The 18,066-nt window shown below is 34.7% G+C and overlaps 4 protein-coding genes across 4 annotated transcripts; 1 reads left to right on the forward strand and 3 right to left on the reverse strand.

Annotated features, from left to right (window-relative positions):
- Nucleotides 1-2,039: 2,039 nt before the first annotated feature.
- KIS (tubulin folding cofactor A (KIESEL)) lies at nucleotides 2,040-5,451 on the reverse strand. Its single transcript, XM_078296537.1, has 4 exons — nucleotides 5,281-5,451; nucleotides 3,621-3,777; nucleotides 2,848-2,934; nucleotides 2,040-2,347 (listed from the first exon to the last, which is right to left on the reverse strand). Exons 2-4 carry the CDS (start codon nucleotides 3,771-3,773, stop codon nucleotides 2,249-2,251), a joined length of 339 nt encoding a protein of 112 aa, XP_078152663.1. The 5' UTR covers nucleotides 3,774-3,777; nucleotides 5,281-5,451; the 3' UTR covers nucleotides 2,040-2,248.
- Nucleotides 5,452-7,294: 1,843 nt separating this feature from the next.
- Nucleotides 7,295-10,924, forward strand: LOC144547844 (tetraspanin-18-like). Its single transcript, XM_078296529.1, has 6 exons — nucleotides 7,295-7,628; nucleotides 7,723-7,822; nucleotides 8,346-8,426; nucleotides 8,786-8,890; nucleotides 9,460-9,654; nucleotides 10,589-10,924. The coding sequence occupies exons 1-6, from the start codon at nucleotides 7,465-7,467 to the stop codon at nucleotides 10,640-10,642; spliced, it is 699 nt and encodes a 232-aa protein (XP_078152655.1). The 5' UTR covers nucleotides 7,295-7,464; the 3' UTR covers nucleotides 10,643-10,924.
- A 591-nt stretch (nucleotides 10,925-11,515) lies between these two features.
- LOC144548175 (uncharacterized) lies at nucleotides 11,516-13,258 on the reverse strand. Its single transcript, XM_078296881.1, has 4 exons — nucleotides 12,913-13,258; nucleotides 12,667-12,765; nucleotides 12,375-12,554; nucleotides 11,516-11,809 (listed from the first exon to the last, which is right to left on the reverse strand). The coding sequence occupies exons 1-4, from the start codon at nucleotides 13,138-13,140 to the stop codon at nucleotides 11,768-11,770; spliced, it is 549 nt and encodes a 182-aa protein (XP_078153007.1). The 5' UTR covers nucleotides 13,141-13,258; the 3' UTR covers nucleotides 11,516-11,767.
- A 1,120-nt stretch (nucleotides 13,259-14,378) lies between these two features.
- NMT1 (myristoyl-CoA:protein N-myristoyltransferase) lies at nucleotides 14,379-17,205 on the reverse strand. The gene is made up of 2 exons (XM_078296665.1): nucleotides 16,604-17,205; nucleotides 14,379-15,604 (listed from the first exon to the last, which is right to left on the reverse strand). Exons 1-2 carry the CDS (start codon nucleotides 16,976-16,978, stop codon nucleotides 14,621-14,623), a joined length of 1,359 nt encoding a protein of 452 aa, XP_078152791.1. The 5' UTR covers nucleotides 16,979-17,205; the 3' UTR covers nucleotides 14,379-14,620.
- Nucleotides 17,206-18,066: the final 861 nt, after the last annotated feature.

Raw genomic sequence — 18,066 nt, forward strand, 5'->3', positions numbered from 1 at the left:
TTTGAGTTAGTTTAATTGATTTTCTTCCAATATCCTATAGCTTTCAACTTAGTGAAATTAATATTTTGGAATTAAAAAAATAACAAAGATTCATTTATTAATATTCTTTTAGTTTTTTAGTTTTACACCATACTGGATTAATTTGTTCAGTATTATTTTGGTAGGAGGGGTTAAATGCAAAATACAAAAACCTTAACACGCTTAGGATTCTTCAATTTGCTTATTGCATAAAGCAAGATTATATATAGTTGAGTAAATTTTACCAACTCCATATCATGAAATTGTGGTTTATACAAAGGTACAACAATTTTTTTTTTCATTGTCATGTAAATACGATGACAACTCTTTCAATTGATGTTGAATCCTCACATTTAAAGTATGAAAGATTTTATTTAACATGTGAAGAAAAAAAAAAAAATAGCTTAAACATGCTTAAACTATTTAAACTATTCTTTCAAAAGAGTGAGATGTTTGAATTTACAATCATTTAACATGTGAAGAAAATTCAAAACCAACACCCTTTCTTGAAAGAATTCCGAAAATTTGGGCTCCTTTCGCATCTGATTTTGCTTTATAAAATTTTTAGCGGCCCAAAAAGTCTCTTGGTATAGAAATTTTATTTTAGGCCAGGAATGAAACAATCAGCGAATTCTTTTCCTTTTGAGAATGTCATGGGCCAGATTAGCTTCCAAATTTTGATCAAATTTAGCTCAACTCCGCAACTTCTTTTCTTGGAATATATGGGCATCATTTTTTTTTGGTATACATGGGCATCATTTTTTTTTGTAGCATATATTCTCCTTGGAATTGAAATTAGAATTTTCAAAAAATGTAAATGTACGCAAGTGCATAATATCAAGACGATAGTAGACCTTGAAATATCTAATGGTATTCTTTTTCTTGGTTCTCAAGTGAAACATGAACAAATGGAGCATGTAACAGACACTGAACATTTAGCAAATTTTATTACTGCAATTTATATAAGAATTCCATATTGTACAGATCATAACAATTAACTTACATGCATTTCTACCACTATTAAGGGTACCAATATCTAAGATTGTAACATACCAGAACTGTAACCACATGCTTCTTTGTCAACAGAGACATGCTTTACAAAGAAGAAATTCAACATTTGAACATTTTAATCGATAAATTTCACCCATCACATGCAAATAGATCAATTAAATCCATTCAACATCTCAATCGATGCAATTCACATATCACATTAGATTATTTCAATTCACAGGGTCCTCAAAACAGTTTGAATAAAGAAAATCAATGCATCACAGACATATCAGTCACTTAAACATACAATTCAAATCAGTTCAACACATTGTTCTTACCCTATGCCATTGGAAGGCATTTCAAGTAGAAAGACACATCCATTCCCCCCAGCATTACATAACTGTATGTACTGGGTCCCGCATTTCAATGTCTCCAGGACATCAGTGCATGTGCTGTGCACGCAAGAAGCCCGTTCCAAACGATACTTGTTGAAATCGGGGGCATTCCGATGTGTTCGACCCACATCAAGATTTGCATGGATAGCTTTGAAATTTGTGTGAAACAATTAGACACAGATCTTGATGAATGCTGATTATATGAATTCATTATTTTGTGTATTCTTCACAACACTACATTTGTTATTTTAAGCCATATATTCTTCGTTGAATATTTCTATTCTCTTGTCTTTTTTCTCTATACGATTCCTACAGGCAACGCATGTAATTGTAATTTGAACAAAATCTTATTAATGTTTCTCCTTATGTTAAATCGGTTTCATATTTAGTGAAAATATTTTGTTGCCTTCCATATGACAACTTCACATTAATTGTGGCTAATTTTTTTTCCTTAATCAATGGAACTGCCAATCTGCCATAGTCTTTCTTGTAGATAAAATAGAGCATGCAAAGTTGAGGATTAAATGATTAATTTAATTTACATCCTTAAAACGATAGTAAAGAAAACCCCAATTAGACGTTAAGTTAGTTGGCAATAAATCCCAACTTGCATAAATAAGTTAGCAAAATCAACCGTGTTGGCTAACCGATATTACTCATGATCAGTGCACATCAAATTAATTAGTTCAAAATACACAAAATGCCTCCAGAAACCTATCCAATAGAAACCACAACATGGATTTAACATAACCACTTCTAAAATCCTGTTTCGTTGCTTTAATGAAACTGGGCCTTGGCCTTTTTAACCAAAAAAAAAAATTAACATAACCACAATACTTTCCTACTTAGCTTTCAGCAGCTTGAACCACGGTTTCAACTTGTGTGATCACAGCTTCTGCTTCTTCAACCTCAGTTCCTCCCTCGTCTGACTCTTTAATCTCAGCCTATGGAAAAAGTATATAAATTATCATTAATGAACAATTTGTATACAAAGAGAGACTTTTATTATGTACCAAATTACAAGGGTAGAACTAGAAAATTTAGATTTGGGGCGCTGAAATGTAAAATAGATAATATGAGAAAATGCATAATGTGTGGTCACTGGGATTTGAACCTAAGTCTCCACAACCACCAAGTAGAATTCCAACTACTAGGCTACCAGAACACATTTAGCATTTTACGAGGGGAGTTAAACTATATAAAAACTTAAAAAAAGAATGAAAATTCAATTAGATTTCAATATACATGATTAAAAATTTTAAGATGGCTAAGCACCCCCTAGCATATATGCAGAACCACCCTTGCCGAATTAGAATTAGACCTAGATTTACTTTTTGCAGACATCAGGTTGTAGTACCAAATGTTATCAATACAGGTGCAGCAATGATGAAGCTTAGTAATGATACGTATCAAGTCAACAACCTACAAATTGATATTAACGTACCAAAGTAGCTTTGAGGTCAGTGAGTGCGGCTTCAAGTCTCTTGCGGCAATCTGGGACCATCATCCGAGATTCTGCTAGCACATTCTCCTGTCAGGTTTTCAGATAAAAGAATAATTGATGGATTTCTCAGTTTTGATCAAAAAACTAGCAGGCAGTGAGAGCAAGTTGTAAACAAATTATAAAGGAAAGATGATGTTGGTACCAAACTTTAGGTGTATGTAAAGTGGTCAAAGGTAAAGGGTCTAGGTTTATGAGGAATCACCTGCACATGCATATACGATTTTGGCGTATTTCAAAACCTTAATATAATGTATATTATTTTACTTCTCAAAGTACACCCAAGTCCAAGCTAGTACTGTGCTGATTTTTGAATTAATAATTGTGTTTTTATGTCTTTTGTGTCGGCCAAAGCTTTAGCCTCAATCAGGCCACAGCTAAACAACTATTGAAAAAGGAGATCAAAAATAGAAAAGAAAAGACAAGGAAGAGGGCAGCTTCTATTCTATAATGTAATAAGCACATTTTGGTGAAAAAACCCAACAAAAGGTAGTTAATTGGCGAATACTGAACTAGGTTATTTTTATCAGAGGCAAATGGCTTCAAATTTAACCTGAAAATTTTCTAAATTAAGATAATTCAAGGTCAAGGCAGTTTCATCTTGCTACCACAATTTGGTACGAATTAAATACAGAAGAAACATAAAATTAAACAAACTTCACCAATAAATCTACGTTTCTTTCGCAATCACATTGAAGGGGAAAAAAATAACATACCTGTTGTTTCAGATCATAGGGATCAGCATTTCTCTCTTTCATCCCAGCAGTTTTTGCAGCTTCTTGCTCGACCTCTTTCTCATAGGAGTGCAGCTCCTTCACAATCCTTTTGCATGTGGAGGTCTTGATCTTCAAATTTCTAATTGTTGCCATGTTCCTAGCTCAAGAAAATATGATAAAACTGTTAAACAGCATTTCATAACCCCTTTAGAATAAATATATTTTCAGTAATAGCAGTGCAGTTTTGTCATGGATCCTATATCTTGAACCTCAATTAATCATTAAGCCACTCATTCTTTTATCTCATAGAAAGAATACTCTTTTTCTATCTTTCATTCGCAAATCTCTTACTCATATGTTTCACTTACAACTAGTGTTGTAGCCAGATATTTTGCCAGGGGTAGGTGAACATATATGAAAGAATATATATAGTTGCAAAAAAAAAAAAAAAAAAATCAACATAACAAAAACTACAATATCAATCAAAATAAACACGAAGTCAATATAATATGATTGAAAATCAAAAGTTTCAACTAAGTCAAAAGTTTATAATAAATATTCGTTTACATATAAAAAAAAAATATATATATATATATATATATTAATGAAGATCTAAGTTTACCTAAGTGAAAAACAGAGAATCAGATCTAAGTGAAAAACAATTAAGCGCTCTGACCTAAGTGAAAAACAGAGAATCAGATGTAAGTTTCAGCAATTAAGCCTTGAATAAAAGAGCTAAAAGGGTTTCAGCAATTAAGCCTCTAATAGAATCGACTATTTATGAAGGTTGTTTTGATATTGACATGTTACAGTATGCAAAGGCAATGAGGAAAGACATGGTAATGTCAAGATTATTGTATTCCCAGAGGATGTTCATGCAATTGAAAGGTTCATGATGCATATTTTTAGTAATTTATTTTACCAGGAAAGTTCAAGATTGTTGCATGCATGATTTACAATAATTGATCAACTTGGATCAGTCGAGAATGCCAAGGATTCTTCCAAAATAAAACAAAAGCTGCCTGATGTTCCACAAACTATTGATTTCTTGGATCAGACAAGAATGCAAAGGATTCTTGCAAAAAGATATCAAGCTGCTAACTATTAGTTGTTCCCAGTAATTATAAACGCTAAAACCTGTGCAAATTTCCTTTTTTTTGTGAGTCATTAAACCATTATTATAGAACCCTCTCTATAAAATACTGAGGATTAAAACTTTACAAGCCACAATAATCATACAGGGTGAATTGCATGATCAACAGAATTAGGCACGAAAGGCCTGAAACACAAATTGGGAAGCTAAAAATAACTGTGCACGTTATTTTAACCAGTAATACCAAATCAGTCACAAAATTGAATCGAAATAAATAAAAAAAATTCACTCACTAACTTCGATGAATCTCAAATTGAGCTCAGAGGCCTATCACGAGATCATAATTTCACCCCCAATTGACAGGTACCATCCAGTATTTACCCCCGTTCAATAGCTGGTACCAGCTATCTACCCCCGTTCTTTTAGTTTTCAATTGAAATTAGAAATTGAAATCAATTTGTTTCTACGATTTATGCATTTGGTCTTTCATACAGCAATTAAGCCTCTAATAGAATCGACTATTCTATTATTCAAATTTCGAATTTTTCCAAAGATAAGAAAAATTACTTGAATTGGGAATCTGGGATGGAAGAGAGGTGAGGCGCAGGTGCACAGCCCAACCAGTGAACACAGAGAAACCAGCGCAACCAGTCCTCGTCGCGATTTCTCCAGTTGGATCCTCCGCCGTCTGCGTCGCGATCTACTCGGGATGAAGCGAATCTCGTAAACGAGAGATAGTGCGCAGCAGAAGCGGAGGAGCTGTGAGGGACAACGAGAATGAGAGACACAGAGGTGATACTTCGTTTAGATCTGAGAGAAATTTGAAGGAATTCATATCATCTGAGTTAACTCAAATTTTGAGTTTAGAATCGGACCGTTCGATCTGATTTAGCACATATCTTAAAGTAACACATGCATTCCACGCCTAGGGAAGCGTGCCAGCGTTTGTCCAGATTCTGATCGGACGGTTCAAATATAAACTTAATATTTGAGGTACTTCAGAGTATCTAGACTAGATTTGGAGCCTGAAGAAGAAGGATATTTGGGCCTTTAGCGGATCTTGGCCCTGTTCGGATTCAGCCTTACAGCGGATCCTACTCGTAGCAGGCCCGAAAACAAGTGTAAATCTGTGGGGCCCATCTGTCATACAGCGTGAGTTTCAGAAATCTCCTTTGAGCTGTTGATAGCTTTTGGTTTGTATCTCTGTTGATTGGGCCTACGCCGGCTATTATTATTATTATTTTTTATGTAAAATTACTGGAGAAGTTGCTGTAAAGAAGAGTTACATTATACTTGAATTAGGCCGGCTGATTGTATGCAATTTATTAAGTAATTTCTTTTTAAGTAAAAATTTGAGGTTCAGCCTAACTTTTTAATGTTAAAAAGAAATCTTTAAATACATTTATAAAATATTGCGTGCATTAACTTAGAAATAATTTCAAATCATAAAATCACCTAACTGATAATTAATTTTCAAAATTTAACTAATACATAAATATTCACTTCTACTAATTTAAAAAATGCACAATTTCATGAAGTCTATCTCCTAAAGTAACTCAAATTTTGAGTTTGGATCCAACTGTTCGATCTGCTCCGACACAAATATTGAAGGAGTCACGTGTATTCTATGATTCTATCTCGAATCGACCTGATTTTGAATGTCCGGAACTAAACACAAAATTTGAGTTACTTTAGGGGATTCCGACACCAATTTAATATGGACTGTGGAGTACCTAGTATTTCATGGTACTGAAATACTTTAGACAAATATAACCTTTTTGTACAAACTCTTTCTCTTTTGTGTTCAGAGTAGGTCCGATGTCTATCGGACCTACTTTGGTTCGATGGGTGTAAAGACCATTCGATTACATTAGGATTCGTGTACTATGTATTAAAATCCGTGCGTGTCTGTATCAGTTTCCGTGTACAAATATCTTAAAGCTAATCGTATGATGTTAAAGCTAATTAAACTTAAAATAGGTCCAATGCCTATCGGACCTACTCCTATCTCTTTACTTTTTTAGTCTGTAGTAGCGGTTGGATCAACTATTCCCAGCATCAGCGAATCAGACGTGCGCGTTTCTGTAATGTGTACACCCAAGCAAGATTTTTACCACCCAATCATTGCCACGTTTTACCTCAGAAAACAAAAACCCTTGCCACGTTGTTTCGTCGGGACCATATACCATTATGTCATATTCATTTAACTGATGCTAAATATGAAGCGGGTCATTTTAAAGTCAATTTCGACTAATAATGTACCCGCTTCATATAGTTTGTAAAAACATTAGCTATATACTTTCAAAGGACAATTCCGAGCCGCTACTCCACGCTGTCTCCTCTTTCGTCTTCCCTTATATTGAGAATCTCGTGAACCATGTCCAATCCGAATACAACACCGGAGTTAACTCAAATTTTGAGTTTAGATATTGACCGTCCGATTTGATTCGGCACGCATATTAAAGGATCCCTTGCATTCCAAATTCTGATCGGACGGTTTAGATTTAAAAGTAAAATTTGAGTTGCTTCGGAGTATGGACTGCAGCACGTATTAAACAAAAAAAAAGTTAACACTTGACATGTTGGTTTAACTAACTCTCATAGACCCGGTCTACAACGTAAAGCAACGCTCTAAAAAAAATAAAAAAGAAGAGTTCAAGAAGAGAAGAAGAAAAGAAGCGATCGGTTCTAGGGTTTCTTCAGGATCCTTATCCATCTTCCATTGGAGAAGGAAGCTAGAGAGGAGAAGATATGGGGGAGAACTGCTGCAAGAGCTGCCTTGGCTTTCTCCTCAAGTTTCTCAACTTTCTCCATGCTTTTTTCGGTGTATCTCTTACTGTGTACGCCATTTGGGTGCTCAATCACTGGATCCGACATGGGGGTTCACTCGACCTCAATAAGCTCTCCGATCTATGGTGAATTTTAATTGTACATGAGGTATATTTGATTGAGAGATCATTAGAGATAAGGTTTTCAATTTTCTCATTATTTCTTCTCTTGTGTGAGTAGGTTTGTAGGTGCTTTAATGGGAGCTGGAGCTGTTATATGTCTGGTTGTTCTCACAGGATTTGTGGCAGCTGAAACCAGAAGCGGTTGCTGTCTCTGTTTTGTATCCTTTTTAATTTGCAGTAGTTTTTCTTCTCTTATGTTTCCTAACAGTATTGGTGAGGTTCTTTTACTGGTATCAATCATAAACTTTGGAAGTAGCTTCAATTGGTGAGTGAATAATAGTTAAAGAGATAGAAATTGCAAATTTGCTCAGTTTGTGGGCATGTGCATGTACGGTAAGACCCTTGCATTTTTTTTCCTTAGATAATAGCTATTTTTAAATGAATTTATAGGATGCCATATTACTCATTCCCATATTGCCCTTCTCTTTATAGTATTACGTTAGTCATCCACGTCAGGGGCAAATTAGTAACTAACCCTTTCGGAGCCTTCGACCGTAAACCTTTGTCTGTTATAATTAATCATTCCGCAAGTTGAATAATGTTAAATGTTTTGAGATGAAGCACATGAAGCTGAAAAGAGAGAAGGATAATAAGTTAATAAGGGCTGGTTTATACTTTTATTATGCACATAATTTTCCTTAATTCGTGCAAATTGTTATCCTTGACTTGAATTTATGGCAGTACTCTTTTGTCGCCATAATGCTGATTATAGCTGAAGCCGCTTTAGCTGGCTGTGTTATCTCCAACAAAAATTGGCGACAGGTAACTATACTCCCATAATAAATTAAATAATCCTTAGTTATTTGATATTTCCAACTATGTATTAGGGGGTGGATATCCGCACATGGATATTTACTTGTATGTCATGTGTTGAGAATTTTCATGTTAGTGTGATGTCAATGTAAATGTGTTGAGAAATGTACATCTATTACATATACTATAACATGCATATGTACCTGTATGCTGATGTGTTGAGAATTTACATGTGCGTGGCATGTTGAAAATGCACCTGTATGATACATGTATGAACTTGAACAATACATCTTATGAATGTAAAAAATGTCAATTATGCTTGGTAAGGTAACTCGAAGGATCCATTTTGAAAATGCTTCTTTTGACAGTATCTGCCGGATGACTCGACTGGAGAGCTAAAAAACCTGCTAGAATTTATCAAAGAAAATGAAGACATATTTAAGTGGATTGGCTTGAGCATGGTTGCTATTCAGGTAATAATAGGCCTTTAAAGTTTTTGATAACTACATGCTAAATACTGCATTATTTTTCTGTGATTGGTCAAAACCCAAAATCGGTCCAATCAAACCCAAATCATCTAGTTATTACACAATAATCTGAGCCTAATAGTTTTCTCTAACTTGCGACTTGAGTTGCAACTGTATGATGATATTTAGCCAAATTGGTTCATTTACCTTCACTTGTGAACTTAGACAAGCAAATGAGCTCGAGATGGGGCAAAAAAGTTTTTTCAAACATTGGCCAGATGTTAATTTCTTAATATTTGCGAATATTAACATTAATAATACAAATTGACTTATTATGAACTCCCATTAAACACTAGTTGAGTTGCTATAGATAAGGGGAAGTGTTTTATAAGTCCTCAAAACAGCCCCATTGCATCTGTTGCTATAGATAATAGGAAGCGTACTGGATTATTTGGTGTTAGTTCATTATTTTATTTATTTATATGTTGATTACATTTTGCCAACTTCCATTTTAATTATCATCTCTTTATTTATTTATTTCTTTATTAATTTTCTTTTGGTATATCTTTGTAAAGGGGATTTCGGTATTCTTGGCACTGAGTTTGAAGGCTGCGATTCCAAGGAGGGGGTTGGATTATGACAGTGATGAAGATTTTGTTGTCATAAGAAGGCCGTTATTGATCCCCCAAGTTGCACCAAGTTACTCCTCAAACTCAGTCAATGGTCAAGGGTATCAACCTGATGTATGGAGCTCACGAATGAGACAGAAGGTACCTTTTTTATCTTCACCTAATTTGTTCATTTTTTTTATCATTTTGCTGTACAACTCTTTTGAAAAGATGTACCTGTATTTTTTTAAATATGCATTACCCTTTTATGAATCGGAGATGAGACCGTAAGTTTCTTTGAGCACACTTCGATTGCTTTGAAGTTAATATTGCTTGGCCTAAGCAATTGACTAAATTAAGTAACAGCAATTTGCTAGAGCATACAACCCTTTGCCATAATAATATTAACAAATCATTTAGACTATTTATTAATTTATTTTTCTATTATATTTTTATTAATTTCAAGTAATTTGTGAACTTTATTAAGAGCAAAGAATTATTGAGAAAAGTTGATTAAGAGCTAGTAATTTCTGAACATAGGAGGGCTGCATTTCCATTTAAGTTGATTAAATGCATTGTCAGGATAAATTCTTGTATTGATTCAGGGGTTAATTTCAGCTGCTTGTGATTCCACTATTAAGTTGCTTAATATATAGTACTAATTGACTGATTCAACTTTTAAGTTGGGGATGTGTTAGGAGTGCAAACGGGTTGGATATTATCCGACCGTATCTGAAAATTTAATACGGATATGGTTTTGAATTTTAAATATCCGTATCCAAATAGTAGATATATATTATATAGTTTAATATATATTATGAAAAATATTATGTTATTCACTATTATAAAAAGCGGATATCCATATCCGTATCAGGTTAATATCCGATCTGTATCCGTATCTGTCTAATATCCGATCCGTATCCGTTTCTGGAAAATAAAAAGGGATACGGATATGGTTTTACCACTATCCGATCCATTTGCACCCTTAGGATGTGTACAATAAAATATTGGAATTATGATATTATTAAAAATTTTATTTTTATAAATGGTAACTGCTCTTTGATTATCATTTGCACTTTCTGCGCCATTTTTGCAGTATGGATTGAACCAGAATGAGTACACATTCAATCCCGTTGACAGCAAAGTATGAATGGACATTTCAAATGGAAAGCTCCAGTTAAAGGGAGAAATGAAGGTTTTGGTACAGTAAAAAAAAACGAAATTTGTGCTATTGATAGGTAGAAAAATGTCTCAATCTCATTTATTTTTTTCTTTTCTTATCATTTTGGGTGTTTATGACTAGAGGTTTTGTGTGCTGTGTACATATCAATGGTATGCATTTGTTCTTGTCATGCTCTTGATGTATGTTCATCATATGGTATATGTTTGTTATTATGTTATATATATATTAATTGTTTAATTCTTGGACAAATCTTAGAACTGTGTCACATAAGAAAATGTTGATATTCTTCTTGGGATCAAATAGCTAGAGCAACTTTTTGGTACCTGAAATTTTTTCAAGAATATCCAAGGAGAGGCGATAAATATCATTCAGGCCCTTAATCCGGTTTATATTAAAAAGTTTGCAAACCTTTTCTTGTCTGAAGGAGCAATGAATAATTCTTAACTTTCCTTTTTAAAAAGATGGAAAGGTGCTGATCGTCAAACAGCAATGGGTTATGTTATTTCTTATGCTTTTGTATTTACAATAGTACATCTCATCTTTTAGGGACCTATAAGATATTTTCAGGTTTTGGAGGGTTAGATAAAAAAAATTAACGGTAAAGAAAATTTCAAGTCAGGCTATACAATTGTCCCATTTTCATCAAAAATCAAGATAGCATTTTTTTTCAATCTCAGTGCCTAAAGTTTTGATGGTGTCTCGTATCAAATTTACAAGATATTGTAGCTTACAAATGTTGTAAGTGGATTCTCATCAATGTTGCAGTGTATACAAGGACCTATTTATAATTAATACAAGTCATATAATTGTTAGAGAAAAAAAAATAAAAAAATGACTAAAGAGTCGTTAATTCTATAATTTCATAGCAATCAATCATCCACATTCGAAAAGAAAAAAAAAATACAAACTTACTACAGTACAATTCAAAGCAAGTGTGATTTGTTAAGAAAATCAACAAGAACTATTTAGACAATTTATTCTCATAACAGAGCAGAACAGGTAGGTCTCATATTATATATATTGAGAAAATAAATCTGAGACATAATGGATTGATTGATTGCGAACTCGAAGTCCAAGGCGAGCATGACTCTCTCATTCATCACTTCTCTTAGGCTTGTTTGATTCTGCAATCACCTGCAATAAAAGCATAAATGTGTGCTAACAAATTAAATCGACCTAATACTTATACGAGAAGGGATCTAATTACACCTTTTTTTGGTGACACCGAATTATACTCTTCATTTTTAAAGTTCAAATAGTCGATTCAAACTATTCAAGATAATAGATATATGTCAAATATTTAATAAATAGTAAAAAAATTCGAAAAAAAGTGTAAATTTGATCTGCAAGCACATTTTAACATATCTATCGTGTTGAACGGTTTGAATTGACTGTTTGGACTTCAAAAATATAGTGTAATCCGATGTCACAAAAAAATAGTGTAATTGGAGGGTTCGGATAAAGTAACCCAATCTTTGGATTTTGGATCGGGACCGTCCGATTCGAATCCGTTGCTCGAGATTGCTTCGCGATTCGAATTCATCTCTCGGAATGTGTGCGCTCCACTTCGGATAAATTATCTCAGATTCAAATCGGACGGTCCCGATTTAAAACACAATCTTTGAGTTACTTCACTGGATCTGAACTCGTAATTGGATCCCTCCTCTACTTATATTCACTAAAAAAAGTAGATAGCTACCCTTTGGGTTTGAGCAGAAGGGATCCAGTCATTGGTTGCTGGATTCCCCTTACTGGAAACATGTTCATCACATGCATTCACATTCGCATCAGATGCTATCGTAAAGCAACTTCTATTGGAACTAGAACTTGAATTTGAATTTGTATTTGATTCCTCCATCTTAATAAATCCTGAACCAGTCTGCATTTGAATTGAAACAAACTAATATTATTTGTCTCTATTCATTTATTTCTCCACTTATCTATATATTCTCAATTTAGTATTAATTTTCTAATTAAAATATATAAAGTACAGTGTGGTGTTGCTTATCCATGAGGTTGAGATCGTCGTAGTAGTCGGTCGCCATGTACTCCTCTGCTGGCTTGCTCCCATCCGACTCGCACACAATTTTCTGCATGCATGAACAAGCAGCCAATTCATTTGAGATCATCATTTAAGAATTAAAAGAGACACAGATACAATCAAATTACTTGATCATTGATGATAATTGGTTAAGTTAATATTTTGGAGTACATATATAGTGGAAATATATCCCAACCTGGGATTCGGAATGAGCTTCGAGATCTTGAAACTTACGAAGCTCCGGAATAGGGGCATCGGGATTATCAAGGACATATAGGAGAGAGTCTGAGGGGTCACTGCGGGAGGGTTTCGTGTGGCGCTTGGGGTTCATGTCGTCAAAGTACTCACGCACCTCTGCTTCCATCCTTACCTCCTCTTCAACAGCCAGGTGCTCGTCGCTCCGGCTCGGCCTCCTCTCTGTCATATTAATATTTAATTCTTTATCGTTGTTTGTACTTGAAGGTCAAGAGAAGGTAAGAGTGAGACTTAAGAGCAAGCAAACAAGGATGCAAAAATATCTATCTTATCCAGCAACGGTCACTTTCATTACACACTCTTTTATTTCCAATTGAATTAAATTGAATTGAATAATTAAATTGGAATTTGATTTGAAGGACCATCGGTCCCAGTCCACAAATACTCCTATTGATTGAGGCGACTCAGGTAACTGAAATTTTGAGTTTAGATCGTAACCGTTCGATTTGCTTTAGCACGAATATTAAAGGTCCCGTGCTGATGGGAGGCAGGAATTCTTTCTCTCTGTTTGTTCATTGTCTACAATTATGCCTTTTCAATGATAGCATAACAAATTTCAACGGAAATATTTTCCGATTGCACCACAATTTATCCGTTAAAATTAAATGATAAATTTAAGAGGAAGGTTGAAATGCCTCCATTTGATGTCTTTATCAAGCCTTCATTTTTAAAAAAAATTAATAACTCAAAATTTAAAAGTTAAGAGTTAAAATAAAACCGTTGGATATGATGTATATTATTTTATCTATGCATGTGTAAAAAATTATGATATTTAAACTTTGTTTTGGTTGCCATCAAGAACTTATAAAAACGTACTAATGTAAATAATTTATAGACGTTAATTTTTCCACTTATTGATTCACATAAAAATAAAAAATCGAAATGCGATAATTTGTTTTGAGCACATAAGTAAAATAGCATAGATCATATTTAATGGTTTTATTTTGAAGTTTATGATTTAAATTTTGAATTATTAACATTTTAAAAATGAAGCATAGAAGAGAAAAAAATGGAAGCTTGAACCCTCTAAATTTAAATAGTCATTCATAATCCCCCGTGTTTTTGGAAAGTTAGGCATAGCTTGTATCGATATTTGATTATTGATTTAAAAAAAAGGTTAAATCATGACGACAAGGATTTCTAATTTTAGTTTTTCCAGCATGTAAACAAATGCCTGTACGCACCAAATTTCAATATAAAATTTCCATTGAAAAATGAAACCACAACTAGAAAATGTCCCCTAAAGCCCTAACAGTTGAATTTATCATTGTTATTGATTATTAAGAAAAAGAATGAAGCAAATATGACAAATTTCTTCTAGCTTCGGAAGTTTCCAATTCTGGCATGGAAACAAAATACTGGAATTTTAATATTTTTAAAGCATAACGCCCAAAAAACAAAAAACAAAAAAAAAAAGCCAACTTTGAACAAATTTCAAAATGTAAGAGCAGTTCAAAGCGCATGCTGCATGTCCAATGCCAGATCAAAGAAGTTCCCCCAAAATGAAAAGAAAAAAAAAAAAAATCTAACTCATTGTCCAATGACCTTACATCGGGAGGGCAAAATTAAACTTGTGCATCTTTAAAGAAACAACACCAGCACAGACCCAACAAACAACCTAAGAGAAAACAAACAATCAAAAGCCACACTTATAGGAGTACCAACCCAAGTTCCGATGGTTTGAGAGGATTGCGGAGGCGGTAATTGTAGAGGTAGTAATGCAATTGTCCGTCACCCGGCCCAAACTTGAGCTCTTTCAAAAACCCTTCATTTTGCATCACATCAAGTGCATTAAACACATCAAACCCCTTCTGTTTTGCCACAATGAGTGCATCGTTCATGAGCTGTAGCAATGGGGTTTTGGTTGATACATTATAGTATGAGTATGCTGCCTTCAAAGAAGAGTAATTCGCATTATTTAAAATCGAAGAGGGGAGCGTATAGAAGCTACAAAAATCAGTGATTTCATGCGTCTCTGGGCTCTCGACTAAATAACTATCAACCACATCTTCACGTGGTAACAACCAGTGCTCCACATCAGCCTCGTCAAAATCAGGTGCAACGGCAAACTGACCTAAATACCCCCGCAATAGCCGAGTTACAGCCGGGACATCCCTCAATTCCATTTTGCGAAAACCTGGAGTGACAGTGGACCCAGGCAGCTTGTACAGCCTTATAGTGCGGCTCATAGTCATGCGGGGCCCAAGGCGAGAGAAACCCACATCGATTAACTTTTTAGGGTTCAAAGAGCGGTGCCAATACCGGCAGGTAGTGATTGGTGTAGGCAAAACAACTCCAGCAGTGTAAGCAGCTTGCCAGATGTTCTCCAGGTGGACCCGACGAGTGACCTCCTTTATCATGACAGGTGCAAGGCGTTTTGAGCGGAGTTTCTTGTGAACGCATAGGAAATTGATCTCGGCCATTTTGACGACTTCGTCCCTGACACGGATGCGGGCTGGCACACCTGTTATGAAGGCCACGAGCTTTTTGGAGGCCTTCACCCTCACGCCAATGTGCCACGATTTAAAGAAGGCCGGGGGGCGTAGGGCCCACCGAAGGAAGCTGTTGGAGTAGTTGAACCGAAACATGTTCTCGTCATCCTCTACATAGTTCTGAGCCAGCAATGCGTACACCTGTTTTGTTAATTTGTCAGATTTTGTTAATTGCAATTGACAATTAAATAAATTAATAAATTAAAAAAATAGTCAGGATTATCTAGCTGTAGCAATCCTCATTAAAAGTGCGTATACATGCAAAGGTACTGGCATCCCAAACTCTTCATTTTTGCAGAATCAAACCCAAATAAATCCCGATTAAGCCCTAAAAATAAGCATGAATTGTTTAACATTAACAAACCCTTGTCTAAACCATATTTGCCTCACTTAACCCTCAATCATACAATTCTGGTTCAATTTGATAACAAATCCTTGATCAATACAATTTCGACTAAAGCAAAGCTGGACGATGCGGTCAGGCAAAAGAAGAAGCCTAAAAAATGGCATTGCATATGACAGCAATGGTCCAACTGAATTGGTACTGAAATATGAGATTTATTCATACCCACTACTATAACCCTACCAGCCTGTAGCAGGGAAAAAAAAAAAAACTGACAATTACATAGAATAGTAGTGGGCCAAACCAGAACATCTCAGGAATTGCAATTACTCAATAAACACTGTGATTTGCCAGATTAACTTGTAGTTTTCTTGACATTTTTAATTGGCCAGAATACTATATTTAAGAAATATCCAACCCTGTTTTTTCATGTAAATTGTAAAAATATATAAACATTAACGAATATGAAGTTTTTTTTATTGGCCATTGACCCTCATACAGAAAGCATATCTGAATCTTATTCATGAACCCACCAAGTAACTTTGTATAGTGCTTGGTACTCGAAAATGATACAATTGTTTCCACGAAGAGTGGAATTCACCTAATTTATGCAAGAATTTCAAACTGTTGGCTTAAAAATGATACGTTGATTCAAATTTTCATCATCAAATGGAGTTCAGGAACATAATTACTCAGCAATTTCATAGTTATCAGACAACTCTTCACATTAAACAAACAAAACAATCTAACTTTCATGCAACTGAACCGATCCAAAGCAAATCGAACCAATCAATTACCTCGTTACAGGTGGGCCCATCATCCATGTCACAAGTCGACCACTCGTACTGAGCTGGGAGGTTGTATGGCTCCTGCTTGACCTCTGACAGTGGGGTTGGCTGCTCAATAACCCCCTCTACCAAGCTACTGTCTCCCAAATCCCTAAATTGACCAACTGGTTGCGTCTCCCAAAATTTGTGACGCTTGCTCATACTAAGGCTCTCCTGAACCCGCCGCGCCAGCTCCTCAATTCCGGTCTCAGTCTCAGCAGGAGGAGAAGACGAATTCGGGTCGGATTCGTCGTGATTTAGAATCCGAATAGGATCTGAATCTGGCGAACCCGGTGGAGAGGAGGAGGCGGAGTTATTGGAGGTGTTGTTTTCCCCATCCGCCATTGGTGAAAGAGATGATAGTGTGGATCTGAGAAGAGATCTAGAGAGGTTCGAAGGAGAGGAGAAAGGAAATCGAATTAGGGTTTTTGCGAGAGAGAGAGAAAGAGAGACGAGGAGGCGGTGATATATTCAAAGAATAAAGAATCAGAGAAGACTTCGTTTTTATTTTTCCTTTTCTTTTTCTCCCTTTTTTTTTCTCTCTTTTATTATTCTCTTTACTTGTTTTAGACAGCAGTGAATGTTAGCTGAAGGATATATAATAAGAATAATCCAAACCGTTCAAACCGATTTATTTTATGAGTGATGTGTTTATATACAATTTTTTTTATATTTTCGAGTTATTTTAGTATCAAATCAAGTAGTAAAAATATTGGAAAATGAATGTAAAATTAACTTAAAAACTCACACATTTGACTGCTTGACTCGATACTAAATAAATTTGAAAAATTATAAATTTTGCTGTAAACGCACAACTAATGAAATAAATTGGTTTGAATGATTTGGATTCACCGTTTGAAGTCAATTCGATAGATTTTGGAATTGGTGTTATATAGGTTGAAATGACATCGATGTTATACTAGTCATACTCAATAATGTATTATGGTTCCCACTAATTATTATTCTAAAAATATATTATATAGTCTCAATTAATTGTTATTTTTAAATCCCAACAACACCATTTACTTTGATGCATAACTTGTTATGATTATCTCTTTTCGAGTTCTCCAATCATTCTCGCGTTAACCTTCCTCTAACAAAAATAATTGACCTTATACGTATAAATACTTCAGTGTATAAGTATAAATACTTTCAATACTTAGATATTAATACTTTCAGTGTAATATGTAAAAAATATTTGCAAGTATAGATATAAATACTTGCACGGTGAGATATAAATACTTGTGCGACGACGAGTTTGAAGGTACGTCATCATGCATCTTATTTGAAAGAAAAAATTGCGTAGGTATTAATAATTTAGAAAAAAATTAAAATTGTGAAGATTTTGCAATCCCTATAGGAAGTTATCTTTATGCATTTAATTTTCGGTGGTCCTCCCGCGGATACAGTACCGCAGGTACTATTATCTTCGC

Source organism: Carex rostrata, chromosome 32, assembly GCF_964058835.1.
Source record: "Carex rostrata chromosome 32, lpCarRost1.2, whole genome shotgun sequence".
In the NCBI taxonomy this organism is placed as follows: Eukaryota; Viridiplantae; Streptophyta; class Magnoliopsida; order Poales; family Cyperaceae; genus Carex; species Carex rostrata.

What these genes read in the sequence shown, in the direction of transcription:
- KIS (XM_078296537.1), bottom strand. Translation starts at nt 3,773, where the DNA reads ATGGCAACAATTAGAAATTTGAAGATCAAGACCTCCACATGCAAAAGG. An exon ending in CCTATGATCTGAAACAACAG is followed by an intron (nt 2,935 to 3,620) that starts GTATGTTATTTT and finishes AAAACCTGACAG; the next exon opens with GAGAATGTGCTAGCAGAATC. An exon ending in CTGACCTCAAAGCTACTTTG is followed by an intron (nt 2,348 to 2,847) that starts GTACGTTAATAT and finishes CTTTTTCCATAG; the next exon opens with GCTGAGATTAAAGAGTCAGA.
- LOC144547844 (XM_078296529.1), top strand. Translation starts at nt 7,465, where the DNA reads ATGGGGGAGAACTGCTGCAAGAGCTGCCTTGGCTTTCTCCTCAAGTTT. An exon ending in GCGGTTGCTGTCTCTGTTTT is followed by an intron (nt 7,823 to 8,345) that starts GTATCCTTTTTA and finishes AATTTATGGCAG; the next exon opens with TACTCTTTTGTCGCCATAAT. An exon ending in TGAGCATGGTTGCTATTCAG is followed by an intron (nt 8,891 to 9,459) that starts GTAATAATAGGC and finishes ATCTTTGTAAAG; the next exon opens with GGGATTTCGGTATTCTTGGC.
- LOC144548175 (XM_078296881.1), bottom strand. Translation starts at nt 13,140, where the DNA reads ATGACAGAGAGGAGGCCGAGCCGGAGCGACGAGCACCTGGCTGTTGAA. An exon ending in AAGCTCATTCCGAATCCCAG is followed by an intron (nt 12,766 to 12,912) that starts GTTGGGATATAT and finishes TCATGCATGCAG; the next exon opens with AAAATTGTGTGCGAGTCGGA. An exon ending in CTTCTGCTCAAACCCAAAGG is followed by an intron (nt 11,810 to 12,374) that starts GTAGCTATCTAC and finishes CTTTTATTGCAG; the next exon opens with GTGATTGCAGAATCAAACAA.
- NMT1 (XM_078296665.1), bottom strand. Translation starts at nt 16,978, where the DNA reads ATGGCGGATGGGGAAAACAACACCTCCAATAACTCCGCCTCCTCCTCT. An exon ending in ATGGGCCCACCTGTAACGAG is followed by an intron (nt 15,605 to 16,603) that starts GTAATTGATTGG and finishes TTAACAAAACAG; the next exon opens with GTGTACGCATTGCTGGCTCA.